The 26310-nt window shown below is 38.2% G+C and overlaps 1 protein-coding gene across 9 annotated transcripts in view; it reads left to right on the plus strand.

Moving 5' to 3' along the window:
• The window catches only part of DNM3 (dynamin 3), a 576309-nt gene that overhangs the window by 231720 nt on the left and 318279 nt on the right, over positions 1-26310 (plus strand). For all 9 annotated transcript variants that reach the window (XM_059936430.1, XM_059936401.1, XM_059936392.1 and 6 more), the window contains exons 10-12: positions 413-551; positions 15793-15879; positions 20461-20531. In XM_059936430.1, the coding sequence (XP_059792413.1) occupies positions 413-551; positions 15793-15879; positions 20461-20531 (297 nt within the window). The remainder of the gene's footprint in view (positions 1-412; positions 552-15792; positions 15880-20460; positions 20532-26310) is intronic.

The following is a 26310-nucleotide window of genomic DNA, read 5'->3' on the forward strand; positions in this document are numbered from 1 at the left end:
TTCAGTGTTCAGAAAGTGAAGATCATTTTCTACTCCATGAAGAAGAAGAGAGGATTGCTTTTGGAATACTTTAGAAATAGAAATGTAAATTTAGGACACCATTTCTGTTGTAGCATTCCTTTGTATTGCTGTGAACCAGTGAGTTGAGACAAATGACAGTTAAATATTGAAGGTCACATTATGAGCCTTGAAAACGTTTTGGGAACTGTTTTTAGGTAATGTTAATCATCTATAGAATGTATTAAGGATATTATTACAAATGATACTGTGGATAGAATAAATCACTATGTAACTTTTAAACTAGGCTTTTTGTATGCTTTAAGTAGCATGTCAATTAAAACGTTTTTAAAAAGAGTATTGAATATCATTCAATTTAAAATATCTAACGTGCTGCTTTCTTTCTTACATTCAGGACAGGGTTGTTTACTCCAGACATGGCATTCGAAGCAATAGTCAAAAAACAAATTGTAAAGCTGAAAGGGCCTTCCTTGAAGAGTGTAGATCTGGTAATACAAGAATTAATCAACACTGTCAAGAAGTGTACCAAAAAAGTAAGTTTGAATTATGTAACTTTGCAACCAGTAACTACTTGGTTTACCCATCTTTCCTACCCTGCTACATGACTCTCTTTCCCTGACCCTCCACTTTGTCATAGAAGGTTGAGTGTTTGCTCAAGGGGAAGGATTGTGAAAAGTACTGAGTGGGAATTGGTTTCATGATAGATGGGCATATTGACTTCTATCACCCCATTCGAAATAGGGTTGTTCTCTTAATCAGGTAAACATCACTTTAGAACAATTAAGTGAATGCCCTAAACCAATTTTTCCTGTGGTTCATGGATGGGAGTAATTGTTAGGGGAAGGGAATCAGTAATATTGTTTGTAACAAAAAGGTAATTCTTCTAAATTTTAAATGAATTCCACTTGAACCTGGATGTTCTGGGAAGGGGCATTGTGGTATAGTAGTTAAGAGCCCAGCCTCTGAGGTCCAGTTATCTAGATTCAAATCCTGGCTCTGCTATTTACTTGCTGTGTGACCTTGAGCATCATACTTAATCTTTATATTTTTGTTAATTTCTATTTGAAATGGGGATGATGATGATGATGATGATGATATCACCTCAGTGAGGATTAAACAAGACGATGACTGAAACCCATGAGGCACTTAACACATTGATTAAACATAGTAAGTGCTCAGTAAATGGTGGCTAATCTATAAATGGCCATTTTTAGTAGCACCCAATATTCTCCACCTTGTAATATTTATTGTAATATTTATTGATGGAGAGTAGTGGGCAAGAGACTTCCCAATCTGGGGGCTCTTCACTGAGGAACATGGAGGAATTGTGCTGGATTCCATCCATTCCACAGGGACATGAAAGGGGTACCCTGTACTGGAAAATGTAAGAAGGGAATTACTGATGGTGTTAGGATAGGGTAGACCTAGCCCTATGGCAGTTACTATTGTTACTTTATTTCTTGAAAGTATATATACTTCCGATTTTGTTAATTTTGTTACCCTTCCCTTTCTGTATGGTTACTATGAGTAACATTCCTGAAAAACCAGTGAAAAGAAAGAGAGAATGAATATTAGTGTTGGTTCCCAGTTACCTTGCAGAAAAACTCAGATGAAGGAAAGATATAAGTAGTGAAAGAGGAAAGGAAGCTAAATTTAGGAATTCAGGATTGTCAATGCTAAAAGAAAAGGAGTTAAGTGGAACTAGCTTGGGGCCCAGAAGTGGCTCTGGAGCTTCAGATCCCTTCTCTAGACTTCTTACTATTCTTCTACCTTGTTCCTTAAAGTTCTATTTTCTCTTCTCTAAAACAGGAAAAGCCATAGGCATTAAGGGACTGAGGAAAGGGAAAAGAATGCACATGGGGAAGAAAAAAATGTCTTTATGCCAGCTCTTCATTTGGAAACTTGAAGCCATTTAATAATACTTCACGTCCCTCCTGTCCTTGCCTATACCTCAAAATACAGTTAGTCTTGTCACCTGTATATTGGCCTCCTCTTAAGTGACTTGCTGAACTAACTGAAACTGCATTCTCTATTTAATCACATGGATTGCCGCCCTCAGCATATAGATGTCTTCTTCAGCCAAAAGCTTTAGGTTGCCCATGCATTCCTGCTTCCACCAGTTAAGTGGTCTTCTTTCCAATGGCCAGTTGTGCTGTGTTTGTCCTCAAACCTGTTTAGCCAGTTTTCCTTCTTATTTTAATTATGTAGTTTAAGTGAAGAGTAAATAAATTGATCAAATGCAGGAAAGACTTTGAATTTTGTTTCCATAAAAATCCAGCTTTGGAATGACTTAATAAAGGTTAGCTACAAAAGCTTTGCAATTGATTAGGTGTAGGTAGGACAAGGCTAAAAGTATATGGGGGGTGGGCGGTGATAAAAATCTAGATGGGCTGTGCATTCAGATGATTTCCCGAGTGTCTTTATGTTTCCCCTCCACTTTAAAGAAAGCAAAACTGGAAATCACAGATGAAGGATGTGGTTTATGTAAGACAGAAGATGCATAACTCCAATCAGCAGATCCATATGCAGAGAACAGGCCTTGGCCTCACATCAAAAGATTGGCACATGTGTGTACATTTATGTTTTAAGTTATATAAAGTGTTTATGGTATGTATGAATCTTTTTTTTTTTTTTTTTATCACTTCCCATTGTATCCAGCTTACTGGAAAACCAACAGTTGGTGCCGATGGCATGGGACGAGACAGCTTCTTCCTGGACACTTTCTGGCTTTTATTCTTTGCTCTCCGCCCTTTGAACCTCCTTTTCCATTAAGCTCTCTAGACCAGTGGTGGTTGTATATTTGTACTATCGTCTCAAAACATTTTATATGTTGCCTTAAATATAACCTAGCTTTCTCCCTGAGATTATTGTTTACCCTTCAGCTCCCTTCACTGAAGGATATTTATTGGCCCAAACTCAAAGAATCTAAGGGCCTGGATCAGGCATGACATTTGTGTACTTCTCCATTTGTGACTTCCAAACATTATTCCTTCACCTTCCTATAAAAAGTCTTCCATTAAGGCCCGGGTGTTACCAGCTCTGCCACCCTTCTCTCTTCTATTCACTGTCACCATCAGGTCCTGGTCACTGCCTTGTATTCATCAAGATATTTAGAACTTGGCTTACATTTTTCCTCTCCATCCTAAGTTCACCTTCAACTTGGATGACTTTAGTAGAGGTCATGTCCAACACCCAGTAGCTGCCGCTCTTGGAGATCTTTGGCTGCAGTGGTTCTCCACTCATTCCACACTAGCATCACACTCCTTGTGACCGCTTCCAGCCCCTGTCATGGTGGACAAATGTTCTACCAAAAGATTCTTCAGAAATTTAAAACGCTAAATCTAGGATTTTCAGAACACTGATTACCCCCTTCTACCCTCTTTTAGCTTTTGAGTCAGTTGGAAAATTAGTAGGAAAGCGTAAAGGAGAATTGAAATTTAGTATCTGCTTTGCTGCTGATAAATCTAGATTGGAAAACATGGCTGGGATTTCCTGCTGAAGTGGGAGCCTCCCGTTACTTCCTCTTCCAGCCGTTAACCTCAGAGCCCACAGTGGCGGAGAGAGTGAGATGTGCACCCAGAAGGAGCACAGCGTGTTTTGGCTAAGCTCACACCTACGGGCCTCTGCAGTGAGCAGTGATGTAGTGCGCCTGCTCTACGAAGCAGGGAGCTGTGAGCCAACACAGGTCAGGGGCTCACAGGTCTCCTTTTGTCTTTTCTTTTTTTTTCTTTCCTGCGAGGTGACGAAAATGACAAGGGCTTCTCCCGTAGTACTTTCTCAAGAGAGAAGAAATGTTGGTGGAAGTTCCTACTTTATGAGTGAGGTGTGAAGGGTGCTGGGGAAGAGGAAGGGAGAGAGCAGTTCTTCTCTATACCTAAATTCTGCCACAGGTTCCAGCCCTTCCAGCTCTCTCAATCCTTTACTCTCCCTATAACCAGTCTTTAAACTCAAAGAGACCTTCAGAGCTTTGGCTTCTGGTTTTTTTTTTTTTTTTCCTTAGCTACCTGTCTCTTCCTGATTTTATTATATTTCCTGACCATTGTATCAGTCTGGGTCCAATCAGAAGAGAGAGAACAACTCTTAAGTTGTTAAGTTAAGAGTTGTTAAGTTAAGAGAACAACTGAATATAGGGGTAGAAGCTGTAAGGAGCAGATGCTAAGGTACCACCTTTAGGGGAACATCCAGGAAAGAGGGCCCCTGACCAAGGCTAAGACTGGGACTTCCTTGAAGTGGGCCTGGATGTGGCTCACCGGGTGGCAGAAAAGTTGCCGTAGTGTCATGCTGCGGTGAAATCTGCCCTCTGGAGCATGCTGGGAGGGAAAGGGTGTCCACGGGGAGGTGTCTCCTTGGAGACACTCTGCTGCAAACTGTTCACGGTAGGGGCAGTGGCTGCCTTGTACTGCAGTAGCCTGCTTCAGCCTGCCTTTTCCTCCCTCAGTGTCTCTCCAGGCCCCGCCTCTCCTGACAAAACTTCACTTGGTGTCAGCCAGCAAAGGAAAAATACTTAGAGGGCCCAGGATTATTTTCACAGAGGGGGCAAGAAGGTTGAATTTGGAGCTGAGAGGCAATAAATTGACAAGCAGTACATTTACCTTTAACTTTCTGATCTGTTACTTTAATTCCTCTTGGATTAACTTTGCCACCTGTTAAAACTCTAAGGCTGGTCAAATTTACTATTTGTCTTTTATCCCCCTTTCCCCCAGGTTGCTGAAGAGCTTGGAGACAACCTGTGTGGATTAGGGCCACATCATATACCCATTGTCTTCAGCATCTCATTAGTTAGTGACTTGCAGTGCTCTCCACCATAGTGATGTTAAACTTATAACACTGTTTTTAAGGTGCTTTGCGCATCACTTTCAGTAATGATTTCACAGAGAAAATAGAGGCCATAAATGGGAACATTAATTTCTAGCCCCCAAACCTATGTGTATTCCCAGCCATGCCCATCCTTCTCTCTGTCTCTGTTGAAGTATTAATCCTGACCAGGGCTGGGCTTCTACCTGTACTCTCACCTACTTAAGGAACTTACTCTTTGGATCCCTCTGTTTCCTGAATCATCACCTTCTCCATCACATTTTAAAATAAGTCAATGTATAAATATATTTATGTCTCTCCTGACTTATAAGTAACAAAAACCTGTCTTCTGCCCTATTCCTCTCCTTTTCTTCATAGCCAACCTTCTTGGGGAAAAAAGTAGTTTGTGCTTGCTATATCTTTACTGTCTCATCTCCAGTTAATTCCTTAACCCTCTGATGTTTGGCTTCCACCCACCAGTCTATTGAAATAATTATGGTAAAGGTTAACCAGAGACTCGATTGCCAAATTGAATGGACACTCTTATTCCCGATATTGAATTCCACTCTCTTTTTGAAGCTGACACCTCTCTTTCTTGGATTCTCCTCCATCTTTCTCATGATTCTTCTTCCATCTCCTTCAAGAGCTTATCCACATTTGCCTGCCTCTAAACACTGGAGTCCCCCAGAATTTGCTCCTGGTTTCCTTCTCTTCTCTCTCCTTTCTCCCTGGCAGATCATATCTCCCATAGTTCAACTATCACTTAAAACATTGTTGATTCCCAAATCTGTACCGCCAGCTCAAGCTTCTTAACTGAAACTGTCTACTCTACAGTCTACTGCAACTACCTTCTCTTCTTACTTAAGGCTCTAAACAGTTTTTTTTTTTCCCCCCAAACTAAATTACTACAGTGACCTCCTAACTGATCTTACTGCTTCTAGACTGGTCATCTTCAAATTCATCCTCCTCACTGTTGGCAAAATGGCCCTTCTATAATACGCACTCATATTTTTTGCCTGTTCCCTCAAAATTATTCAGTGGCTCCTTATACCTTAAGAAAGTTCAAATCATTTATGATTGTGTTTAGTTTTCACCATCTGATCCCTGAATAACTCTCCAGCTACATCCGTTGTCACTTTTTGCTTGCTTCAGCCCTTCTAAGTGATTTGCACTATTCACAAAGATTTTTTGTGCCTTTAATATTTGTATATGTGATTTTGTTTGTTTAGAGAGTCTCCTTAAGATACAGCTCAGTCATCGTTTTTCCTAAAGGGCCTCTGTAAGCCCTTTCTTGGTCTCCATTCTCACTCCCTTCTTAGTGCTTTAATTGTAACCCTGTGTTTACTTCTATCATAACAATTATGATACTGCATTGCAATTTGTTTGTAATTTATTTGTTTAGGTGAATGCCTCCTCTTGCTGATGATAAGCTCCTTTTAAAAAAGAGCTGTCTTTTATCTTCTTTGACATCTAACCCAGTGACTGACTTCTCTACGTGAGATATTCTATAAATACTTATTAATAATTTAGATATTTTAAAGTTATCCTGATGGTAAAGAAATCTGTACTTGGTTTAAAAAGAATATTTTAATCACTCCTTTTTAAAAAAATTTTTCTTTTATATTGGAGTATAGTTTCAGGTGTACAGCAGAGTGATTCAGTTGTACATATATATGTATCTATTCTTTTTCAAATTCTTTTCCCATTTAGGTTATTGTGGAATATTGAGCAGAGTTTCCTGTGCTATACAGTAGGTCCTTGTTTGTTATCTACTTTAAATATAGCGGTGTGTACATGTCAATCCCAAACTCCCAATCTATCCCTGCCCCCCATTCTTTTTCTGAGATCTTGGATCATCTTCACTATCATTACTCTGAATTCTTTTTCCAGTAGATTGCCTATCTCCACTTCACTTAGTTGTTCTTCTGGGGTTTTATCTTGTTCCTTTATCTGGGACATATTCCTCTGCCATCTCATTTTGTCTAACTTTCTGTGATTGCAGTTTCTTTTCCACAGGCTGCAAGATGGTAGTTCTTCTTGCTTCTGCTGTCTGCCCTCTGGTGGATGAAGCTGTCTAAGAGGCTTGTGCAGGCTTCCTGATAGGAGGGACTGGTTCCTGCCCACTGGTGCGTGGATCTGGGTCTTGTCCCTCTGGTGGGCAGGGCTGTGCTCAGGAAGACTTTAAGCAGCCTGTCTGCTGATAGGTGGGGCTGTGTTCCTGCCCTGTTGGTTGTTTGGCCTGAGGCATCCCAGCACTGTTGGGAGGGGATAGGTCTTGGGGAGGAAGTGGTGGCCTCCAATGAGTGTGAAGTGGGCTCACACCAATGAGTACTCACCAGAATTGCTGCTGCCAGTGTCTTTGTCCCTGCAGTGAGCCACAGCCACCCTCCACCTCCATAGGAGACCCTCCAATATTAGCGGGTAGGTCTGGCCCAGTCTCTTATGAGGTCACTGCTTTTTTCCCCTGGGTCCTGGTGCACATGAGACCTTGTGTGCACCCTCCAAGAGTGGAGTTTCTGTTTCCCCCAGTTCTGTGGAATTCCTGTGATCAAACCCTGCTGGCCTTCAAAGCCAGATTCTCTGGGGGCTCCTCCTCCCATTGCCAGACCCCCAGGCTGGGAAGCCTGACTTGGGGCTCAGGACTTTCACTCCTGTGGGAGAACTTCTGTGGTATAATTATTTTCCAGTTTGTGGGTCGCCCACCCTGCGGGTATGGAATTTGATTTTATTGCTATTGCGCCCCTCCTACCGTCTCATTGTGGCTTCTTCTTTGTCTTTGGATGTAGGATATCTTTTTTGGTAGTTTTCAGCTTTTTTTTTTTTTTTTTTGTCAAGGTTGTTCAGTAGTTAGTTGTGTTTTTGTAAGAAGGGGTGAGCTCACGTCCTTCTACACCACCACCTTGCCACTTCCTCTAGTCCCTCCTTTTAAAATGATAAAATTTGGACAGGTTTTCTTTCAGGTATCTATCCTTTTCCTTACTCCTCAATTTGATGTTCTTGATATTTGGCCTTATTATGTCTACCTTCAATTGTTTTTTTACCTTAAAACTGGTCTAATTAAAGTCTTTTGTAAAGCAAAATAATCCTAATTAAAGTTGAGTATGCCAGGACTTAATTACTTGACCCCTTTTGAACACAACCCATAGATAAGGTGACCATATAATTTATTGTCCAACACAGATTTGAGATTAAAAGGGGGAGCTATCAGTACTTTCACTGGAATAATATGAGTAAACCAAGACTGCTCCAGGCAATCTGAAGTGTATAGTTACTCTCACTGTATTGTGAATATATATATATATGTATATGTGAATATATATATATAAACTTAAAACAATATTTTCACTTACAGTTGCTCATGTTGAATTTCTTATGTGTAAAATACTTAACTTTTCTTTTCCTTAAGCCACATAAATAAACATCAATGAAACACATGGGATTTATATGTGTTCAGATAACAAGGCACAAAGCTAACCTGGGGGAATGCACTTCTTCTCGGATGTTTTCTCACTGTGGTCTCTGGGGCACTGGAGGACAAGACAGGGACATTAGAGTTTTATGAGCTATTTGGCTTCACTCCAGGGACATCTCAACTTTGGAAGTTTTCTGGTGGGCATCATCTTTCAGCTGCTTTTCTCTACTGCCTCTTCTCCAGTGCTTCATTGCAGGGTCCTGAGCTTTTTTGCAGGAAGCACTGAGAGGAACATCTTGTTTTTTTAAGCACAGTTTAGCAACTGTGCCATTTATTGGCCTCTTGGGAAGCCACATTCTTGGATCACCATCGTACCAATTAATTGATTTTTTTCCCCCTGCTTAGAAAAAAGAAAAAAACGCTTTGCAAGGAAATAAAAAAGATACATTAGTTGGTTATTAGAAACACCGGGAAAGATTTTTCATTAAAAAGAGCTGTTAGAAGAAATGCTGAGTTTTGTGGCATGTTAGGTAAGTAGATATCTGACCCTGAATACACGTAACTAAGCAGTGAATCCAAAGACCTTACCACAGCTTCCAAGGCCCTGCACGATCTTGCTCCTTTTCATTTCTAAACTCCTCCCCATCTCCCTCCCCACAGTCCACTCCAGCTACACTGGTTTCCTTGTTTCTTCAACAGGTCAAGGAGATGTGGTGCAGGGCCTTTGCATTTCTCATTCTCAGTGTTGGAAATGCTCTGCCTCGAGATATCTGCATGGGTCACATCCTAGCTTCTTTCAGGTCTTTGCTCAAATGCCACATAATCAGAGTCTTCCTCTGACTTTTCTGTCAGCAATTGCACATGCTTCCTTCGAACACACACACACACATATCATTCTTCATCTACTTACCAAATTTGTCTTTCTTTGTGGCACATACGACCACATGAATTATACTACATATGTCTTTTATTTTTGTTGTGATTGTTGGACAGTAGAGGGACTTGGAGAATGTAAGCTCCATGAGAGTAGGGACTTGGTTTGTTAAGCTCATTACTCTATTTATAACCCCTGAACATCCAGGTTTTCAATAATAATTACTGAATGAATAATTGAATACATGAATCATGTCTCATCGACTTGGCAGGTGATTTTCCGTTTGGCTAAAGTAGTCATTTCAGTAACTTCCATGAAAGCTTGTAGGATGAAAGAGAATATACAAAACATCATGCTCAAATAGGATTTTCTTTTAGGTCTGGATAGATCTGCTCTGGTTTTCACCCTGTACATAAAGACTTGCATTTCATCTCTTCTAATGGTTGGCTGTCCAGTCAAACACTCTGTGCTGTGCTTCGCATACAGCAGATGCCTCACGTAATGGGCCATGGTACTCAGGTTTCAAATCAGGCTGGGTATTAAAGTTTGAATCATTTGTTGGATTTTATATGAAATTCAGTCCTGGGACTTGACTAAAAGTCAAGAGATAGTAATCTCACCTTTTAATCTCACAATTCATTAAAGGATTCATGATCTTTGCAATTAATTCTTAATTTATAATTTACCCTGGCCCCTGCTTTTCCTCTTACTTTCTGCATGATTTTTCTTGTTCCATTTTAACTGCTTAATAATGTCTACCAGAGATAAATGTGGAAAGAGTGGTGATGAAAACCTGGTTATTGTCTTCAGGGATTGTTTTGACCCAGCACCAACGCCCTCCTGCCGTCCTGTTTGGATGTTTTCTGATTACTTAATGAGATTATGGCTCTTCTGACTACCTTTCAGCTTTATTTCACTTAAGGTTGGGCTTTTTGTTTTAATTCCTTAGCATCTGCTAAATAACACTAGCATTCTCTTCATTTCTTTGTTTAGAAGAAATAATAAGGTCAGATATGTAATGGAGAACATATCAACTTACCATATATGTTCTTCCTTCACAGAGCTCAACATTTCTCCCATCATTTGTAGAAAATATTTGAGGTTTGGGATTTGCCCACTTGGAGAAGGAGGGCTAACAGTATTTCTTTCTCTCTGACTACTTTACCCAAGGCCACCCGGGTGGGATCTGGCATCCTTCCCCTTTTTACCAACTTCACTTAGATCTTCCTAGACTTCCTATATGCCACTCCTAAAATATAGAATCCTCAATAAAGAATTTTCCCACTTACGCTTGTGAAGTTTCTTGACCTGTTTTACTAGAATTGTTTCTCATTTTTGATCACTTTTGTAAATATGAATACTTCTGTTTTTCCTTTTTTCATAACAAATGTGTTGTGCCCAAATAAATATTCTCTCATCTCCTGAATAAATCCACCATTATGCTACACACAAATTAAAAATCACTAAGGGTTTTAGGGGCAGATTTTAACTCACATAAATAGAATAAAATTATTGCATGCTTTTATAAGCAGTGAAATCATTATGGCTACCGAGTTTGTAGTGCGTGGCCAACACTGGACGGTTTATAGCATTTTGATCAAAATAGAGCCCATATCTTTAGGTCAGCCAAACCATCAACTCAAGTCATGCACATAAAAGAAATTTTATTCTGGTTTTAGTTCATTTTCTCAGTGGTGTTTGCAATGGAACTGTGAACAGGTGGTTACCTAAGAACCTGAGTCTTTGCTTAAGGCATTGAACTAGTTACTCTTGAAGGTATAGAGTCTTGCCTGGTCTTGTGCCTGTTCCAAGAGAAACCTAATAGTATGGCTCTCATGATCTGATTAATCAATGGTTAATGCATTTTGTAAGTGTATAATTTATTTTTATTGAGGAGAAATGTCTTTCAAGTGATTTTTTTTCCTCTAGGGAAAAATGTGCTCCATACTTAAAATTAAATTTTTATATTGACGTCCCATCAAAATAATTAAACACTACCCTAAATAATACTTAAAATATTGGATTTTATTAAAACATGTTTTTGTATTTAAAAAAATGATGGTGCTACTTTGTCTCAGAACAAGTATAAAGTTTTCTCTTAAAATTATATATTTAAAGTTTTGATTCCTAAATACATGTATATTGTATTATTACTCCATTTAATCTTCCTTATTATTTAAGAATATTCAACATAATTTTCACATAAGCTATTTAGAAGTAATTTATCATTTAGTAGATGTTCAGCTTTGTCTGGAAGTTTTGCTGTCATTGTTTAAGCATCAAATCTTCTGAGACCTTCTCAGAGCAGATTTAGCCACTTACTTCTTTGTGTTTCTCCTTGATTTTTGTGAAATATTTCTCTCGTATAACAATTTATCTGTATAGTCAACCTGCCATTCAAGACTGTGAGGTTTCCGATATCAGGTACTTTGACATAAACTGAGCTCAGAGCTGGCCTATAGTGGTGCCCAAAGAATGTTTGTTAAATGAATGACTGATTTGAAATAAATTTAAGAATATAAAATTATTATATCCAATAGCAAAGCCTTAATTCCTTAAGCCTGTATAAATCAATTTGCAGAATATTTAAATAATTAATAGAAGAATAAAAATCTAATGATGGTGATTTCTAGGTCAATATTATTTTGGCACACGTGATTAAAATTTTGATGACTTTGACAAAAAATTGTGTTCTTACCATGGTAAGCTTTTAGTTCAACATCCAGAGCAAAAGAGATTGAAAATTATAATGACTTAAGTGGTTGAGAAAACTGATTGCACCTTAAGTAAGAGACATAGAAGAGAGGCAAGGGATTGAAGTGAGCAATCAGCTGAGTATCTGTTAAAGCTAAGTAGAACATCATGCAAACTGAGCAGGGACTCTGCTGAATGAGGTAATGAAATGAGTGGCAGAAAGCCTACTCAGAAGTCATTCTGAATGTCAGTAGGACTTTTTTTTTTGCCTTCTTCCTATATGTATTATGAAGAATTGGGACTGGAGCATTACATTTGGGAGCCAGCAATTAAAACCATCATTTTGATTTTTATACCCCCACAACATTTTTTACACTCCTACAAACCTTTTAAGATCAACCAGTTGGAAACTGTACTGGCTTCATTACTGCCTTTCAGTAATGCCTAGATCTTTCCTGCTTACTGTCCCCTTCAATATTTCTCTGAGGGCAGTTCTTCTAGTGTGTTCTCTTTCTATTTTATCCCACTTACAATTTAGGCTCATTTACATCCAGTTTTCTCAGTTGTAGATACAAAATTATGGCTCTGGCGTGTTCCTTTCCTGATGAAGTTGAGCTTGGAAAGATCAGGAGGTACACACAAAAAAATCAATCCTCCTGCCAAGGGCAGTAGATTGGAGTGTTCTTAGATGTTTCTACTTCATGGGATACTCTTATCATTTTGGCCTTTCCTTGACTTATTGATGTCTGCATACTAGTCTGGGGTCCTTCAGCTATCAAGTATTTAGTTTCTGAATAAATATTTATATTGCCACTCTTTGGTGTTTTAGAAATAATCTGCTATAATCCATTTTGTAAATGCTATTGGCATTCCCATCCTATTTAGTAGACCGCTATTGCTTGTGTAGTCACTTGTCTGCAGGAGTGTGGTTCTATGTTATTGTGGCTATCATCAAAAGCAAGTATGCAATGATAGCTTGGGGTACACTGTGAGTGCAGAGGAGGAACAGTTGCTCTGGTGGCCTAGTGCAGGCTAGTGGTTTGTGCCAGATGTGCCACCTAGGTTTGCATTAGTCAAGAAGAAGGACAAGTATTCATCAGCTATCCCCTCCATACTTAGAAACTTTTTATAGGCCTCACAAAAATAACTTGCAGTATTCTCAGAGTATAAAAGCGCTTCCAGAATGATAGAACTGTCCCTGAAGAATGTTTCCGAAACTCAAAATGGAAGCTTCATTTGTGTCTTGAAGTTATTCATGAAGTAAGCCCCTAAATGAGCACAGATCTCAGAATTCAGCTAGGGGTCTCAGTAAAGGGGTGATGGTTTGGTGATCTCATGAACAGACACTGGGCTGTGAATTTTGAGGTGACCAAGGCCGCCAGGTTTCTATGCTCTAATGATGTTGTTATAAAAGTACTCTAGGACTTCCCTGGTGGCGCAGTGGTTAAGAATCTGCCTGCCAATGCAGGGGACACGGGTTTGAGCCCTGGTCCGGGGGGATCCCACATGCTGTAGAGCAACTAAGCCCGTGCGCCACAACTACGGAGCCTGCGCTCTAGAGCCCGTGAGCCACAAGTACTGAGCACGTGTGCCACAACTACCGAAGCCCGAGTGCCTAGAGCCTGTGCTCCGTAACAAGAGAAGCCACTGCAATGAGAAGCCTGCGCACCACAATGAAGAGTAGCCCCCTCTCGCCCCAACTAGAGAAAGCCCGTGCACAGCAACGAAGACCCAATGTAGCCAAAAATAAATTAATTAATTTAAAAAAAAAAGTATGTTCGTTGTGGAAAAATTTGGAAAATGCAGACGTATATAGAAAAAAATTAAAATTATGCATAAGCCCATCATTCAAAGAGGTTGTTGCTAATTAACATTTTGTAGTATTTGTGTAGATTCTTTTCTGTTCACAGACAGCAGACCTACAGCATTAGGTGATTTAACATTTATATGTGATTTGTAATCACAACGGTTCCATGAAGTAGTGCAGTTTGTTGTCTTGCTAAGACACTGATGTGCATCATGCATGCTATAAAGTAGGTGTGCACAGTGACCCCAATGACCATGGAGCAATCACACCTCAGGGAGGCCTAGCATACAAGGTAGGGGAAATATTATGTGCTACAGTATTACTCAAGAATTTTGGAGTTTTTAAGGTCTTTGGCTATATCCTCAAAGGCTATCAAGTGTTTATGGTGGCCTGTGGCTATGAGTGTGTGTGTATGCTTGTGTGTAATCACATTTTATATTTAGTAGCCTGATTTTCTTCACCCAGTGTCATATTATAGATACTTTAGCATGTTATTAGATATTATTTATAAATTAGTATTATATCAAATATTAGCTATTATTTGGAATGGCTTATTACATCCCATTAGTGGACCTACCTTAATTTATTTAACATCATTGGATACTTAGGTGGCTTATAGAGTTATGTCTATTTGTCTTATTGTTGCTATTACAAGTAACGCTGTGATGAATTTCCTTATTATTTTAGCTCAGAATCCCATGAAGTAATTAGACTGACGTGTGTGTGTCTTTAAAATTTTTGAAACATATTGCCAAATTGCTTAACAGACAGATTATTCTCATTGACGTCCCTTCAGCAAGTTTAAACTGTGCTAGTCTCAGTACACCTTCACCTGCATTAAGTCTTATAAAAATGATTACAGTAACTTGACAACATAGTAGTTACTATCTTTCTTGGCATTACTCTGTGAAGTTTAATATTTCTCTTATTGACCATTAAATTTCTTTTTAAATTAAATCACGTTTTTTGCCTGTTTTTATGTGAGATGTTAGTGTTAATCTTATTAATTTGCAAGTGCTTTATATAATAAATGGAATTAATCTTTGCCTGTCATAAACCATGAATTTGCCCACTTTTTTCCATTTCTATTGCTGCCGTCCCAGTCCAAGTCCCATTATTTTCCATCTGAATTGCTTCAGAAGCCAAAATTCCTAACAGGTCTACAAGGATCAAGCCCCTGTTTACCATTCTAGCTTTGCCTAAAGACCATCCCCTTGCTGTCTGCACTGACCTTCCTTTACTTCTTTGACCACTCATTGTCTCTGTCCTCCAGTGCCTTCCCACATGTTCCTGTGCTTGGCAAGCTCCCTTCTCCCCACAGCCGTTCCACACAACTTTACCCGACTAAGCCCCGTTTTTAGGTTAGGCTTCCTTGAACATTTGTATTGATAGCATCCTTTTCTTTTTCTTCCTTACACTGAAAACAACTATAATTCATTCATTTTTGCAAACTAAATTTTGGACAATTACCTGTATAATTGAGATGGGATAAGTGATTGACATGCATTATTTCTGCAGTTTTGCCAAAAATATATAAAAACACATCTGTTAGGGTGGAATTTTAAAAAATGATCTCTGTGGTTCATGGAATGTGAATCATCCTCAAAAAGTGATGGACAAGATCATGAACTCTGGAGTCTGAGGGCTTGGGTAGGAATCCTGGACCCACCGATTTTGAACTGTGCAGTCTGGGACAAGTTACTTAACCTCTCTGCGCTTTGCTTTCCTCCTCTGTAAAATGAGGTTAATAATCGGATCTGTCTTTTATGATTGTTGTGAATTTCGAATGAGGTAATTCATGTGGTGCTTAGCACACAACCTGGAACATGGTAAGCACTATATAAATATTAGTCATTATCCTCCTTTTCATCCTCATTTCTATCTTCTTCATCTTTGAACTTTATTAAGTGCTAACTCTGTACAGCATAGAGCTGGATGGTATCTGGGTTTCTGTTTTCTTTGCAGGGAATTTCTCTGCTGGTTTTGAAGTGTTTCTTCTCAGATAATGTAGTTACTTCTGATTGTAGTTTGTGCAGTCTTTTCTGTCACTCTGCCATTCTTCTTTAGGATATTTCACTTCTGCTTCCAGAATGGTACTGCATGTCTTCTGGAATACAACATAACTTATTTTTGTTTCTTTTTTGGCAGTATAAATATTTGAGTATTAACACTCAGATCTGTTTTTCTTGACAGCTGGCAAACTTCCCCAGACTCTGCGAGGAAACGGAAAGGATTGTTGCTAACCACATTCGTGAGCGAGAAGGGAAGACAAAGGACCAGGTGAGGAGAGGCCTTCCCTGGTGGGCAGGGTCCTTGTGGGAAGTGGAAGATCTCCCCAGGGTTGTTTGGTGGTCTCCAACAGTCGGCGTATCCCTGAATGGAAAAAAAAGAGCTGAGAACACCACCACATATGTTTATTTTTACTTATTTATGAATTTTATACATGTTGCTATATAAGTAGTGTAGTGTTGCTATACTAACATCTTGTGTATGTTAAAAATATAAACATATATAAAGACCTTAGAAGGATAACATTTAAAAAGCAATAATAGGAGTTCCATTATTTTTTTCAATACTTCATGAATCATCATGTGTACGCTTAGCATGTACACACCCCACTTTGAAAACCACTAATCCAGAAACATATCACATTTTTTCTTTAAGATAGGGCCCACAGATGGGCACCAGGATATTCATAAATTGCTAAAATGTTTTGCAAAATGTTTAGTTTTTTAATTTTTTTTCTTGAGGAGAATGGATAAAGCTATTCATCAGCTTATCCATGGAATCTATGACTAAAAAAATAAAAACATTTAAGAACAGCTCTTTTAAGCATTTCTAACTATTTTGTAAATACATATGGTTTGTAAGGAGTGGCTTTGAAATTGTCTTCGAATCTTGGCTAACTATGAATGAACGATTATTTTCAAGTGAGAATAATTCATTGAAAAAAGTTAAGGACTACATGAAAGTAATTAAAGCTTCTTAAATTTAGGTGGATGTTTTCTTAGTTACTTATAAAACATTATAATGGGAAACACAAAGGTTTTCAGATGCTCTTCAGTTCCAGGACACAGCTGCGAGTGTGACAGCATGGAGAGGACACTGGACTCAAGCCATGTGTTCACCACAGAATAACAGCATGTTCTTGAGCAAATCACTTCTCGGGACTGTTGTTTTCTCATGTACAACGTTGAAATGTTGGTCTGTATGATCTCTGAAGTCCTCTATAAGTTAGAATTCCAAGATTTTGTGGTTCTTAGGTGAATTGGGAAGAAGGAGAGAAAGAACTGGGGAAAAGGAGGAAGGCAGAATAGGAGAGAGAGAGGTAGAGACAAACCACAGGGAGAGAGACACATGCAACATGTGTCAGAGGGTATTGTAGGGTTGGGGTGGGCGTGGAAGGAGAAAGCGAAGAGACAGAGGAATGGAGGCCCAGCAGGTTGGGATATTTGTGAGTGACTCTGGTAACCACCTGCTGCTCTCTGCTCGAGCTTTGGGATTCATTGCTGCTACTTTTTATCATCGTGTTTTGAAAGTTAACAAACGATTATTCATAGTTTTCACTTATTTTGCAACTTTCTCACTCTTGGAGTAGTCACAATAGCCAAAAGTGGAGAAAGTAGGCTTTGTGACTTAGTAGAGATAAACAAATCAATGTTAACTCATGAGCCAGTGAAATCAAGCCTGGGTCCAGGTATACAACCCAAGACCAGAAGTTCCCCCACAAACCTAATGTCACAGCTCCTGCTGGACCAAGAAAACGAGTTCTGTTATCAACTGTACTCCTGACCTTAAGTAAATAAGATAACCATTTAAATTTGTGTCTTTATTCTATGCAGTTCAAATGATAATACATCCTACTTAACTCTTAGGGATCCTGTGTAAAAACAATATTGAGGAAAAAACTGTACAATTATTATCTTAATTATCTTTGTGTTCATATCTAAATCAGTTAACTTCTTCATGTTTCATGTTTCAGAGTTTTTGTTTTACTGAAATGACACACTCAAACTTTTCATTGTCATTAAGATTGTGGGCTCCAGGGACTTCCTGGTGGTCCAGTGGTAAAGAATCCGCCTTCCAATGCAGGGGACGCGGGTTCCACGCACCGTAATGAAAGATCCCACATGCGTCAACGAAGATCCCGTGTGCCACAACTAAGACCCGATGCAGCCAAAAAAAATAAGGAAAAAAATTATTAAAAAAGAAAAAAGAAAAAAGATTGTGGGCTCTGGGTTCAGACTGCCTGAGTTCGAATCCAAGCTCTATCATTTGCTTTCTGTGTAAATGAACAAGTTATTTATTACTTTTACTCTTCAGTTTCCTCATCGGAAAGTGGAATAATAATGGTAGTTAACTCACAGGTATTTTGTGAGGATGAAATGAAGTAATCCAGATATAGTTCTTAGTTCTTCATTAATTTTAGTTGTTTTTGTTATTCCTAAAGAGCTATGACACATAGTAGACATGAGAAAGAATTGCCTTTTCTGTTTTCAAGGGAGACTGTCTTCCATCTGTACCTCGGATGTAGTGATTAATTCATTCCCCAAGTGGGAGTTAAGGGAGGGAGCGAACATCTCTCTCCTAAGTGACCATCTCAGGTGGCCTGGTTTGACAGTTAATCAACTGCCCGAAGAAGCTGGTGCCTGCCACTGCTAATATGGACTTGTGTGGCATAGTAAAAACGTGCATGTTTTTGGTAACGTGAACATGTCAGTTTGCATAGATTTCACATTTGAGTTCTGAACTCCGTGCTGCTTTAGGCCATATGGTACTTCTGAAGTCACTGGTCAGAGAGTGACCCATTTCCTTAGACCTCTGTACCAGTACTGCTTTGAGGTATTCTTGCAGTTTTTTAAAAAAATGGAATTATTACCAACCTCTGCTCTGGAAACTTTGTGTGTAGGGGAAATTCTTCAGAATTAAAAATATGAAAAACCATAAATCTGTCTGAACTTTTTTCTAAAACAAAGGTTTTTTGAGCTTCGGTGTGTGCCTGCTGTTATTCCAGGTGCTTCCATACATGTAATTGCATGTTGAAATGGTTGGCTTTGTGGGTGATTACTGCTACCAGGGGTAGCTTTACATTTCTTCAACTAAATTTTTAATAACTGTGGGTGAGAAAGGCAGTGAGAAACTCTGAGAGAGTGAAAAAAAGAGAAAAAATGTACTATTTTCCTTTTCATCCCCCACATGCGACCTGGCTCTTTTCCTAGGATGAAAACAGACTCCCAGTTTCCAGGAATATGAATGAGAACAGCCATAGTTGTTATTTTTCTTCCACTTTTCCCCTGTACTGCAGTCCAAGTTAATGTGGGTGAACGTCCAAGATATTCATGACAACCTTTGGCAATGTTGAGAATTATGTAGATATTTTGTTCTTTATGGTGGCGACTACTAATTTGTGCTTGAATATTATGTTTATTGATCCAAGCTCCTAGCCAAATGGATTTGGGGTATAAAATTTAATAGAATCTGGATTTATTGTAGGGAGAATAGTGGCAATGCCACAGATAATCTAATAGTGATGACTCCTCCTAACTCTTCAGTTTTCTTCATTAAGAGAAGAAAAAATAATATTATCTGATGATATGAAAGTTTTCATACAAGTATGATATTGTTGACCCAGTTAGCACCTGGGCATTGACTTTATGTTGGTAGTGAGGATGGGTTTGGGGTGATTCATTTAGTCTTTTTTTCGGTAGGGCTCCTTGGGGCTCACAGCAAGATTTGGTCAGATGACCAACTGAGATTAGCCACAAAAGCAAAGCCTCAGAGACCATAGCATTGGGTAATGAGTGAGAAACAATAATACTTGGCCATGTACTAATTATATGGGAATAAATTTCTCCCTTTAAAATAAACTATTCTTCAAGACTGGTAGATCGTCATAGAATTTACAGCCACAAATATTTCTCAGGCACCTGTTGTGTGTATCATGCTAGGTTCTGGGGATAAAGTGGTGAACAAGATAAATATAATCTCTGCTTCCATGGAGCTTACAGTCTTGCAGGGAAGCAAAACATCAAACAAAATATAATATAAATAATTAATTACATTTGTGATAAACACCACAAAGAAAAAGTATAGGGTATAATACATAAAAATATAATCATGATTTATAGACTATATGAGAGTAATAGCATGATCCAACTTGGTCTTGGGTGAGGGTGTGGGGTGAGGATCAGGGAAGGCTTTCCTGAGGATGCACCTCCTGGGGGACATTATATAGACTGTGCCAATGAACTGTTAGCACGAATGCTTCGATGCACTCAGATGTCACCTTCAGTGAAGCCTATTGATCTCAAGGAGGCTTTCTATTTATTTGTATATTGCCTTTTTGAGTTGGTTGATGAGATACTTCTCCTACTTGCCTATAGGGAGCCTAAAGAGATAGAAGAGGAGAGGAAAAACAAGAGATGATATTGCTATTTTGTGGCTAACATATGGTGTCTACAGGAGCAGGAAGCTCTAAGCAGCTCCTGCATGGCCTTCTTGCCACATGTATTTTTATACATGTGTCCTTTTGAACATTACACCTACGTTTTAGAGGAATAGAATAATTCTAGGTTCTGTGTTAAGTTGGCTCTGTGTTAAGTAAGCATGTTAAGTACATGCTTATAAACTATAATGCTGTTGTCTTCATGTGGGACTCAGACTTTTCACATAGATCTTTTGTTTCTGAGTTTAGAGTAAAAATGAGAGTCTAATGAAAAAAGTTAATGCAACTTTTCATTCTAACTGAAGCATCCTTTTTAAAATTAAATAAAGATAAATGATTTGTAGGCTATTACCGAACTTAGTGTTTGAGAATATTTAAGATGGGTTTTCACTGAAGTGATTCTCTTGGACTTATAGGTATTGCTGTTGATCGACATCCAAGTCTCCTACATCAACACCAACCACGAAGATTTCATTGGCTTCGCAAAGTACGTGAAATCCTTGATTGTCACATGCATTCCTCCTGCTGATTTGTCTCAAATACACATGTGAATTTCTACAACAACCCCAGCATTCTGTGTCAGGATTAACTCTGAGTCAACCTACTGAGGAGATCTGAGCCTCGTGGCCATGGGGCCATGTTCTCTGAATAAAGGAGTTGGCTTCTTTATCGTACAGCATGGGAAATCATATGTAGCTCAGATACTCCTTGTTTTTGGATGATGATCTGCAGTTTGTACTTGAGCTCCCATAGATAAGCAGTAACAGATGCACATTTAAAATATGTTAGGGAACAATTTCTCACATAAATTTGAAATACCCAGTGCAATTCACAGGATACAAGCTATTTGGCCATCCCTAAATCAGACTATAGTGGCCTATTTTTTTTAAAAAAACTGTCCTTTGTGAACTTAGATGTAATCTTTTTGGATGAACATTCTCTTTTCTATGAAGTATATATACTTTATATAAGCTTGTCTATATATTGCTATTCTATCATACATGTGTTCTGTTATATTCTAATATTCTATTGCTATATTCACAGATATTGTCAGGTAAACATTATGCTTAAGTATTCAAGGTTGGTTATTTATTGTGTGACATTTTCAAGACCCTGAATTTACCATTTTTTCCTGCCCTTTAGTGGAATCAGTTTTTCATTGCTTTTAAAGAATTTTGATTCTAACTCTAAAATATACCTGTGGCATGTAAGTGGTTCCAACCTCAAGTATATAAAATATAGTTTATTTTATATAAAAAATAAAGTAAAGACGCCTATGTACTGTTACTTTACTATGTATTCAAGAATAGGGACAAATAAAAAATGAAACACAAGAAAATGTAAAACTAGACTGACTTAGTTTTACATTTTGACTTAGAAGAAACAGATATTTAGATCATGTGACCTAAACTAAACAGTGGCCTGAGGAATTTATAGGCATGTTTTAGAGAGGAAAGGCCCAATTATTCAACAGAAAATTGTCTCATTCTGAACATGGCCTAACAAATAGTGTATACACATTTTGCATCCAGCAGTTATTACTATTGTGTGGTACACTAGTTTTTGGTTTTGGTACATTAGTTTTTTCAACTGTTTCCTGTCTGTGACTTATGTGTAAAATTGTTAGAACTCAGTGATTAATATGTTCCTTTAGACAGTTGTCTTTTTTTAGCTGCATTGCCCGCTCCAACTTCTAGATAGGGATTTACTCCACAGCCACTTCACACAGACCTGCTCCCCTATCTTCTTGCCCCCATGGCTCTCATCATCTGTACTGCTCATTTCCCTCTGCAAAAGCACCAGTGGCAAGAAACCTAGACTCTGGTGTGTCTTCTTGTCCCTAGGCCTGGAAGGGTGGACCTGAGAATTTCTACCTGGTTTTCTGTGTAGTCAGTGAAATCCTTGTGACCTGTTCCAAGCTCTGCTCTAGTTGCTATGGGGGAAAGAAAAAGAAAAGGAAAAAAAAATTGTCTTTTAGGAGCTTGCCTAATAATTGAAAAGTATAGAGAAATGCAGGTAAAAATTTAAACTGATGCATTCTCCATTTACTTCACTTGCTTCTTTGAGGAATTTAAAAGAAAAAGAAATCCTTGAGTCATTTGAAATAACCAGGAATACTTCCTTTCATGCTGATTTTTATTGGTTACAAATGCCAGTTTGATTTTTATAAAAATGTAGCAGATGCAGATATAAACTTGACACCATAACTTAAAAGTGAAAAGGATATTGCAGCACTGTCCTGTTATGGTATCCTGATTCAAGGAGGAGACAGAGAAAAAAATCATAATCAGTTTGGAAGGATTCAAGTTTTGAACATGTTTTGTAACCAGCACTAAATTTAAATTTCACCCCTATACTCTGCTTGAAACATTTTCCCCCTAGATTATCCTTTTACTTATTTTTAAAGATAAATGGTCCAGAGTTTATGTTCTCCAGTAAATTTTAATATTTTCTACCTCAGAAGCTGTTGAACTAAAGTATTATGTTGACTAGATTTTCAAAGGCGTATAATTTTGCAAATGAAAATGCTTCAATTACAGCCTTTTGGTACAGTCTCTCTGTAATCCAGGTGACAGTCCCATTTTTCCAGCAGTGAGATAGATTGTGAACCTTTATGATGTTAGGGGACTAAAAAGAATCATTGTTCAAACTGCTTTAGAAACCCAGTAACTTTGCACATTTCTCATCTAATTTAAACTGCACACCTAAACTTCCTTTTGAAGGACTGGTCTGGGAGTCAGCAGCCTGAATTCTTTTTCCAGGGTTTGCCACTGATGAGGTTTGGGTTTTGGCCACTTAGTCTCTCTGTATCTCAGTTTATTGCTCTGTCAAATGGAATAATAAAAAATCCCTGTCTTGTATACTTTTCAGGATTGTCGGAAGATCAAATTAATGAAGTTATGTGACAGTGCCTTTGAAAATTGTGGTGCAGTCTGTAAAAGTGAGAAAGTACCATATGTACACACTCACACACACACTCACACACACACACACAGAGGAACTTGATTCTACGAGATGTACCATTTTACTTCATTTATGACGTTTTTAATGACTGGAGTATGATTGCCACTGAAAGACTTTTTTAGTTGCTGATGTTATCTCCAGATGTAATATTTTGCACTGAGACTCAGAGGTAAATGTTCTTTCTGTTTGTATGCTGAGTTGGAGTGCATTTCAATGTGACATGGGATAATTATGATGATGAAGAAGTGTTCATTTCAAAATTACTTTGAGGAGTTGTGGTATTTTTTGTGCTTTTAAAAATTAAAAAAATATGGTTGTAGCTATAAATTTTGAAGTTGGCAGGAATGCTGTTTCCATCAAGGAAGAAAAGCCATATTTGAAGACAATTATGTAAGTATTTTTAAGTTCTGAAGATAGAAAATTAAAGTCTAGAGTTGAGGAAAATAAGCATTAGTTTCATGAGATTTTTAGAGATTTACCAAAAGAGGAGGACCACCCCTCAGATTTATAGGATGGTGATGTATAGAGTATTTTACACATGTAGTTTGTTTTTCAACTGGGATGACTTTTTGTTCTAAAAATTACCAAAAAGAAAGGAAAACAAATTGCTAAAATTAGATTAATGGAAAGTGATGTCTCAGAGTAGTGTTCAGAACAACTCAAAATTCTTTCTGCTATAGAATTTATTCTGCCGTGTTGAATATGTGAAACTTTTTTTTCATCTCCCAGTTATTTGTTAAACATGGACCGTAAAATATGTACCATGTGTAATGTGTCCAAGTAAGCGCTGCTGTAGACTTGCTTTGGAATTTCTTAATTTCTGAAGGCTTGATTTTTCAATTGTAATATAGTTTCTGAACCTAAAAGTTTAGTATTTCAGAAGGAAATGTCAACTTTCCTCAGGACTTAAGGATTTTAATTTGTCATTCTTCCCTGGTGAAAAAAAAACCCCAACATTCTATTTTTCTTAACACAACATAATTAGTTTTTGTTATTTAAGAAAATGCGCTCTTCCAATTAATTATTCTTCATTCACTTCCTCTCTTTCTCAGTAATCCTGTTGTCTGAACAGAAAGGCAAGCTTGTTAGCTGAATGCCGTGGGGAGTGAACTTTCAAATTCTTGTGCTCTTCTCCATTTTCATGGGCACAGTTTGCCTTCTGAGTTACTAAGATTTTTGCAGTCCGGTGGTTTAAGAAACATGGGCTCCAGATACACACCGTTAGAATAACATCTCTATGCCACAAACAGCAGACCGAGGTCTGTTTTTCAATCTGCTGAGTAGGTCTCCCCACCTGTTTTCTCACAGTTGAAATGATAGTGTGCAGATTTCAGTTCTTGTTATGTGAGCACCATGAAAATTCTAAGGGTGGTAGCATTCATTATATCTCTTTCCTGATCCTCTGGAATGTCTCTGTTACCATTCATTTTACTAAAGGCAGTATATGTGAACCTTGGCACCAAATTCCAAAACAATCTTGGTCTTTACCTTTACATTCTTTTTTATGTGTCCCTAATACATAATCATATTCCATTGTAATGGTGTATCTAGTTCCTATTCTTACATGAGAATGTTCTCTTTCTTGCGGAATTAAAACTTAGGTATTAGATTATAGCAAGATCCTTATTTGCCAATTTAGGAATTAAATGCTTGGTTGCCTACCGGGACTGGTAGAAATATAGATTTGAACAACTTGCAAGGACATCGTTAGTATCATCTATTTAAATAAGTTATAAATTCTAATGTTTCAAGCACTGTTTTAAAAATAAGTGGACTTCCACTTTTCTCTTTCATTCTCAAATCTGTTATTTTGAACTTTATCTTCATCCTTAAAATGAGTCTTAGGAGATGAGTCATCTTTGTTTTATAGGCCCCCAAGTTCTCTAGGGTTTTCTTGCGTAATATTTAGCCTGAGACTTCACTAAAGATCCTGCAGGGGCAGTCGACATCATGTAGTTTTCTTCTTCCTTTGGCTTCAATCTGATTGGATGGAGCCAAGCCTACATGTGATAAGTTGCACTCTTGGGACTCTCAGCAACTGTTTATAATCTTCTTGGGGTAATATAAAAGAACATTCTAAAAGAGATTCTTTACTCCAGAGCAGTGCTGTCTAATAGAACTTTCTGAGATGATGGAAATATTTTATAACCTATGCTGTCCAATACAGTAGCCACTAGCTACATGTGACTATTGAGTAGCTGAAATGTGGCTAGTAAAGCAGAAGAAATGAAAATTAAATTTTAATTAATTAAAAATTTAATTTAAACAGCCACTTCTGGCTACCAGCGACTGTATTGGACAGCACAGTTCTAGAATATGGTGAATCCAGCTGATTGCTCTGGGTCCTTTAGCAGGCTATACTTTATTGACAGCTTGGTGGTAACCTACAGTGGTGGCTTCAAGAAGAGAAAAAAGAGGTAACTCTGTTAGCTGCTTCTAAACAAACCCCAGGGCTCAGGAATATACAGTCAGCTTTTTAAACGCTCTGTCACTAAAGTATAAAGGATAGACTTTTCCCTTCCACTGCCTTAGTCTGTATGTTGCCACTTTTCTAGTAATTCCTCCATCATAGCACAACTGACATTTCTTTTAATTTCAAGTCTCCTCTACAAACTAAACATAGTAGTAGAGGGAGAGGTACACTCTGACATTTGCCATGGAATCTGCATCTCTGAGGGACTCTATTTTCTTGATTCGTTTGAGCCCTCTTTGGTTTGACTTAGAGTCGGTACTCCTCTTTCTTCTTTCTCACTTCTCTTTTACTTTTTGGCTCACCTTAGTCTTGTTTCCACCACACCACTCTACTGAGACTGCTTTTGGCCAGGAGCGAACAGTTAATTCAATGGACAACTCTGAGTCCTTTGTTTGACATCATTAACCACTCCTTGTTGAAGAGACCTATCCTATCCCTTTGCTGAAATAACTCTCCATTGTCTCCTGGCTTTCCTCTTTCTGCTCTAGCCACTTCTTCTCATTTTTATTTTGGAGCTCTTTATCCTCTGATCATGGCTTAAGAACTGCTTTTTATCAGTATTCTTCTGTAGACCCTTTTCTTTTCTCACTCACTGCACTATCCCTGTCCAACAGTGTTACCCACTGCAGTGGTTTCAGTTACCAGCTTTATCTGATGCCTCTAAATCTAGATCTCCATTCCAGAACTTTTTCTTGGACTGTTACCATATTCAGCTACATACTGGGAATCTCTACTTGTATATCCTAGGGAAGCCTCAACCCAATATTCCCAAGTTAAACTCATCATCTGATTTTATAATTCATGCCTCCTCCATTGTTCCCACTCTCTG

The sequence above is a fragment of the Balaenoptera ricei genome, chromosome 1, assembly GCF_028023285.1.
Source record: "Balaenoptera ricei isolate mBalRic1 chromosome 1, mBalRic1.hap2, whole genome shotgun sequence".
In the NCBI taxonomy this organism is placed as follows: domain Eukaryota; kingdom Metazoa; phylum Chordata; class Mammalia; order Artiodactyla; family Balaenopteridae; genus Balaenoptera; species Balaenoptera ricei.